The sequence below is a fragment of the Hippopotamus amphibius genome, chromosome X (genome assembly GCF_030028045.1).
Source record: "Hippopotamus amphibius kiboko isolate mHipAmp2 chromosome X, mHipAmp2.hap2, whole genome shotgun sequence".
Lineage (NCBI taxonomy): Eukaryota > Metazoa > Chordata > Mammalia > Artiodactyla > Hippopotamidae > Hippopotamus > Hippopotamus amphibius.
Window position 1 is genome coordinate 87,443,891 of NC_080203.1, and position 6,546 is coordinate 87,450,436.

Here is a 6,546-nt window from a genome sequence, read left to right on the forward strand (position 1 = left end):
TGGAATCTAAAAAACAAAACAAATTAATGAGTATAACAAAACAGAAATAGACAGATACAGAGAACAAACTAGTGGTTATCAGTGGAGAGAAAGAAAATGAGAGGGGCAAGATAGGGGTTGGGAGTTAAAAGATGCAAACTACTATGTATAAAATATGCAAAAAGATACATTGTACAACACAGGGAAATACAGCCATTACTTTGTGATAGCTCTAATGGAATACAATCTATAAAAATATTGAGTCACTATGTTGTACATCTGAAACTAATATAATGCTGTAAATCTACTATACTTCAATTAAAAAAAATCCACTGAAAGGGAGAAAATATTTTTCAAATAATATATCTGATAGGTGTCTCTCATCCAGAATTTATAAAGAATACTTACAAAAGCAACAACAACAATCCATTTTAAAATGAACAAAGAATTCAAATAGACATTTCTCCAAGGAAGATACACAAATGTCAAACAAGCATATCAAAAGACGCTCATCACCATTAGTCTTTAGGGAAATCCAAATTACAACTACAATGAGATACTGCTTCACACTCACTACCAAGGCTATAATAAAAACAAAAATAGTTGAATCACTTCTAAAATGTCTTTCTCCTTAGATTTATGATCTCACAGTGTTGAAATACTAAATTCTTGTTATAATTGTAATAATTGTTTGATTATCAGTTTGTGTTTAGATTATTCTGTTCAAGAGAACAGTATATTTTAAATTAAAAATCTGAAGGTGGGAGGGTATGGTCAAACTGTGAAAATACCCTTATGCTGATTTTAGTGAAGCCACTACAAAACATGTTTCAGACAATATCTAATCACCTGATTAAACATTTATTCTATATGGAAAAGAGCACGCCATGAAAATGCATATGCAAAATTATCCCAGCTTTGTAAGTATTAAAAAGGCAATGGAAAGTGTTAATATTTTGCTATGAGCCCTGGGGAATGGAAGGTGGAGAAATAGTTGATTATTTTCTTCTTCATGTCAGTTTGCTAAATTTTAAGCCGTGCCCACATTGTCCATACAATTCCTCCGCAATCAGTGAAAAAAAAAAAATCCTCAAGTTCTGGAATGACCAGTCGGTAAAAATTATCTAGAGATTAGGTCAAGATGGCAGAATGAGCACTAGTGCATTTCTCTCCTCCTACCTCAAATTCCCTTAAATGACAGGAAAGGCAGGTTTCTGTATATAAAGAATAACTCCAGGATGGCAGGGGGAAAGGGAAGGGCAAATTCCTGGAGGATGGAAAGCAGATGAGGCAGGGGTACTGAGGTGGGGATAAGGGTGGGGGTGGGGAGCCTGGGAGCCCATAACTGAAGAGCGGACGCTAGACTGTTGGGAAGGGGATTTGTAGGCCACGCGGCTCCAAATTTTGGAAAGGGGCGGGGCAAGGAACCAACGAGCGCCTCCCTGGCTCAGGGAAGTGCTGGACACGGGAGTTGAAGGGCGGGGGGGTGGGCGCTTGCTGGGCAGGAAGGAAACGCCTCTCTCCTGGCAGGAAGCTGTGCTCTACGGAAAAGAGGGAGGAGACTGCGGCGACTGCAGTGGTTGGTGGGAGCCTAATGTGTCAGAGGGGCAGCGGCTGCTGCCGCTGCCGCCAACAGGGAGCGGAGGACCCGCAAGCCGAGTACTGGAGACACTGCCGCCATCCTGTTCGCCTGCCCAGCAGCCTACTTGCCACGCTCCTCTTCTAAGGATCCTCCCTCCCAGCTCTTGCAAGCACCTGGCTCGTGGTCTGCTGGTCCTCCTTTGACACAGGCTCACCGCGGAGGCGGCAGTGAGGTGTCCGATTTGGGCACGGGAGGCCCGCTATCCCCGGCCTGGGAGGGTTTGTGCCCCCTGGCCGGGACAGTGTTGGACGCAGGGCGGGAGGAGGAGGGGAGTGTGCCCCCTGTTTCTTTCACTGTAACCGCGACTCCCTCGCGCTAGCATAGCCGGCACTAGCTGGGGAGGAAGGTTACTGAAGGCAAGCAGCCAGAATGCCGTGATTTCCAGCTTTTCTGCATAGCTTTCGGGGAAAACTTAGGCGTGGGTGCACGGAATGCACTAATTAGGAGAAAAAGTTCACCGTGTCATGCATTGAATTTATTTTTTCTTGATTTCCTTCCTTGGTCCGCCTTGCTACTGTGCTGCAGCGCAGGCATGAAGACCCCGCTCGGAAAAGCAGCTGCAGGGCAGCGGTCCAGGACAGGCGCAGGACATGCCAGTGCGTCTGTTACCATGATGAAGAGAAAGCCTGCACACAAGACGCATAGGAGCAGACCCATCTCCCAGCTTCGGAGGAACATCGTAGGCTGCAGAATTCGGCACGGATGGAAAGACGGAGATGAACCTCTAACACAGTGGAAGGGAACCGTTCTAGATCAGGTACCTGTAAATCCCTCTCTGTATCTTATCAAATATGATGGGTTTGACTGTGTTTATGGATTGGAACTTCACAGAGATGAAAGAGTGTCATCACTTGAAGTCCTTCCTAATAGAGTTACATCATCTAGAATCAGTGATACACACTTAACAGAAATTATGATTGGCAAAGCAGTGGAACATATTTTTGAGACAGAGGAAGGTTCCAAAAATGAATGGAGGGGGATGGTCTTAGCTCAGGCGCCTGTCATGAATACATGGTTTTACATTACCTATGAAAAAGATCCTGTATTATATATGTACCAGCTCTTAGACGATTATAAAGATGGTGACCTACGCATCCTTCCAGATTCCAGTGATTCTCCTCTTGCAGAGAGGGAGCCAGGAGAAGTTATAGACAGCCTAGTAGGCAAACAGGTGGAATATGCCAAGGAGGATGGCTCCAAGAGAACTGGCATGGTCATTCATCAGGTGGAAGCAAAACCCTCTGTGTACTTCATCAAATTTGATGACGATTTCCATATCTATGTCTACGATTTAGTAAAAACATCTTAGGGGTCATTTTGAAATTTGCCAGATATGTGAGACTCTTTGTAAAATCTGAACACACAAAAAGTCTTGATTGCTTTACAATTTGTAAGAATCATACACTCCCTTTTTTCACACTTTTGCCTGGCAAAAAAAAATTGGAACTTCACACTCAGACGTTTTTTGAAGAAACCTTTTGCCCTTATCTCCAGCCTTTTTACTGGTTCCTCCCCACAGTAGAATGATTGGCTTATCTAATTAGTGAGAAGGATAAAGTGGCCCATATTTTTATCTTGGGTAGTGTTAATAGGCTAAAGGTAGCTGAACACCTCTTGCTTCATTCTCTTTGGCATTTGGACAATCTGCACTCACTGAAACGTGAAGCTTCCTGAGATATTCAATGTGGCTGGCTGGGTAGGTGTCTTTGCAATTCAACCCTCCCCTTAGTTGGCTTCAAAAGTCTAATTTGGGGAGCAGTGGGAAGCTTATTTTGGTCTTCTGTCCAAGTTGCATTTTAAATTCTAACTGTACTGAAAGTAAGGCTAATATTGTGTTTCCTTTCTGATTCTTATACTTATTGCTCAACTTGGTTCAAAATCAAGAGCGTAATTATTTTGCAGTTTAGTACATAAGCATAGGCTGAAAAACCTTACAAAATTGTTAAGAGGGCAGGCATTTGGGAACCAAACTGCAAGTAGAGAAATCATGGTTGGTTATTAATGGCATTAGGATTTCTGTTGTCTACAATAGCTCTGGCTGGTAGCTGCAGACATGGAGTGGGTTTTTACAGACACAGACTGTGCAGGAAGACTTTAGCACAGTTGGACTTTGCCAGCCTAGTGGAGCATTAGGCTGGGCTCTAGCTAGAGTACTCAGCCAGAGAGTAGAGGCTAGGTTTAGCAAGGGTTGGCAGATCTGTCCAGGACCTCAAAATAAAGGAGTGAAAATTTGGAATCAGGCCAAGATACAGATTTATTTCCTATACCAAGAAGGACACTTTGAAAAAATTTAGATTAGGTTTTCATTTGATTCTTAGAAGACTTCTGAGTCCCAGCATCTGAGGTGGGCAAGGTACTTGCTAGAACTAAGAAAGGCTGAAAATAGGCTTTGCTTCCTTGTAGAAACTGGTGAGCTCATTTATTGTGGTGTCCTAGCAGGATTGTGGAACACATAGATTAGAATCTGTGCTAAATGATCAATAGACTTAATGATGTTCTAAGTGCTTAATGATGTTTTAAATGCTGGCCTTGGTAGTTAGAAATCTAATAGATATTTGTTAGTATTTTGTTTTTCAACTTTATCCTGTTTCTTGCCTGGACCTAAGAAACTCATGTGCAGATAAGGGTAAGTCCTACTTCAATAGAAAAATAAATAATGGAGTGGGCCTTATACCTTCCATTATGGAAGGCATCAGTGAAGGTTAACTTTGGAAAGTTAACCAGGAAAGAAAAGGTTGAAAAACAAGCAAGGTTTTGGAGAGAAGCTCCCGGCCAAAGCCAATGCATTCTCATTGGGTTTCCGATAGAAGCTGCATTAGCAGTAACAGACAGGCCATGGACTTCTGCAGATTTGGGGCTGGGACTCATGACAGTACAATCAACCACTTGGGAAATATCTTCCAAATTAGTTTAAGTTCACAGGTCATGGAGTCCAGACTACTGGCACAGACAGACTGGCATCCTGCTGAGGATGAAGCCAAGAAGATATTCTCTTCTCCCATGTTTTCTCTGTCTGCTTTTCTTCCTTTTGATGCCACTAAGTCTCTGCTCAGATATTTGACTGACAACAGCAATGTGGGTCTGTATTACCCTATGTACTAAGTCCTGGGGACATAAATTTACTTGAGATATCTGTTTTTAGAGGCTGAGGATTAGTGTGCTTTCTAACTTTTTGGATGTGAGGCTGACACTGTGATAATCTTATGTCCTTTTGACCCTGTGGACTATTACTGTATGACATATATGTATGACATGCAATTACGGGGTTAGATTAATTCAACTCCCGAAGTTCTGAAGGAACTACACCAAATCAAGCGGAAGACAGCCCAGGCTACAGCTGCTGAAGGAACCCCGTATCTGTCCAGACATCTTTGTGAGGATCTCTGTGGCTGACGTCAGAAAAACAAGAAATTGGGGAAGGCAGAATTTTGGACTTTAATTCCTTTGGACTTTAAAATAGAAATTTCATTTGGGGCATTTGTTTTTCCCTGTGAGTTTAATAGTTGGTGTGGCTTTTGTATGGTTCAAATTAAGGCATTTTCATTATGTTGTTGACATTGTATTACTTGGAGTATTTTAATGCTATCTTTGGGGCTTATTGTATAATCTTTGTAAGCTATGTCAGATAATGTGGCTGGACATAATTATAAATTGGGGTTAAAATAGTAAGTGAATTTTCAGCCTGGGGTGTAATGTAGCCTTAGAGTTAATTTAATTACTGTTCTATTCTGACTTATTTCAGAGCCTTCTGGGGCAAAAGCAGAACTGCTCACCAGTCTTACACAGTGGGAGCAGGACATTCCTAAGATACTGCTGGTCTCCCCTGAAAGGGACAGCCAAGCCCTGTTTGTCTTGGGTGTTGGCAATGTGGACAGAAATGTCCAAAGGTATGATAGGATCTATCCTCTGCCTCTCTCCATGTTCCTGACCAAGAAAAAAAAGGACTTGTAGCTCTCAAAAATATTTGGAAGAAAATTTCTACCCATCTCCACTAGCCACTCATTCAATCTCCCAAATGGAAAGAGAAATAACTTGGTGAACTTGAGAAAAGGGTTATTATGGATATGCAACTTAGGGCCCTCTTGGCTCTTGAGCTCATTTCTCATAAAAAAAATATGGGAAAGACTATCCTTTATTACATGGCTGGGTAAACATCTAATCTGTAGACCTCTCTCACCCTCTGTAATGGGGGATCCATTGTCTTTACACTTGAGGTAGAAGTTCACTTCAAGCTTAGGTCCAAAACATGTTCTCCAGTCCAGATCTATCAGCAATTAAGCTGGTATCTATTTTTACTCTTTAAAAAGTTTTATTGTATAAAACATTTTTGGACAAAAACACATGCCTCTAGTAAAAATCAAACAGTACAAAAGGATATACAGTATAAAGTAAGTCTCCTTTTTTCCATCCTTGACCTCAGTCCCACTTTCCAAAGATAACCACTCTTACCAGTTACTATGTATTTTTCCAGAGATAATCCATGTATTTACAAGTACATTATATATGTGTATATCAATTTTTTATACAAATTGTGGCATACTATACATGCTGTTATGAATTTTTCTTTTTCACTTAACAATATATTAAAGCTGGTATTTTAATCCCTCTTTGATTCCTGTGTATATTTTTTAGTTGGTTCAGAATCTGGAAGGGAAGGAGGTATGATTAATTCAGACCTTCATACCCCAGCCTAGTTCAATGAAAACTTACATGTCCTTGCAAACCCACCATTTCTGCCAAGTAAATTTTTCTGACTAGTAGAATGTGAAATGTATGTAAACATGATCAATTTTGTGGAATGAACTTCTTGAGGCCAGGATAGTTTTATTGAGGAAAGTTAAGAGGGGAATCAACTATAAATTGAAGCTGTGGAAAAAGTTAAGGTAATATAATCAGTTATTTAAAAATGAAATGAAAAATCATTT

General features: G+C 41.0%; 1 protein-coding gene across 1 annotated transcript; it reads left to right on the forward strand.

Annotated features, from left to right (window-relative positions):
- Positions 1–1,568: 1,568 nt before the first annotated feature.
- Positions 1,569–6,220, forward strand: SPIN3 (spindlin family member 3). The gene is made up of 2 exons (XM_057718357.1): positions 1,569–1,793; positions 2,147–6,220. Exon 2 carries the CDS (start codon positions 2,154–2,156, stop codon positions 2,928–2,930), a length of 777 nt encoding a protein of 258 aa, XP_057574340.1. The 5' UTR covers positions 1,569–1,793; positions 2,147–2,153; the 3' UTR covers positions 2,931–6,220.
- Positions 6,221–6,546: the final 326 nt, after the last annotated feature.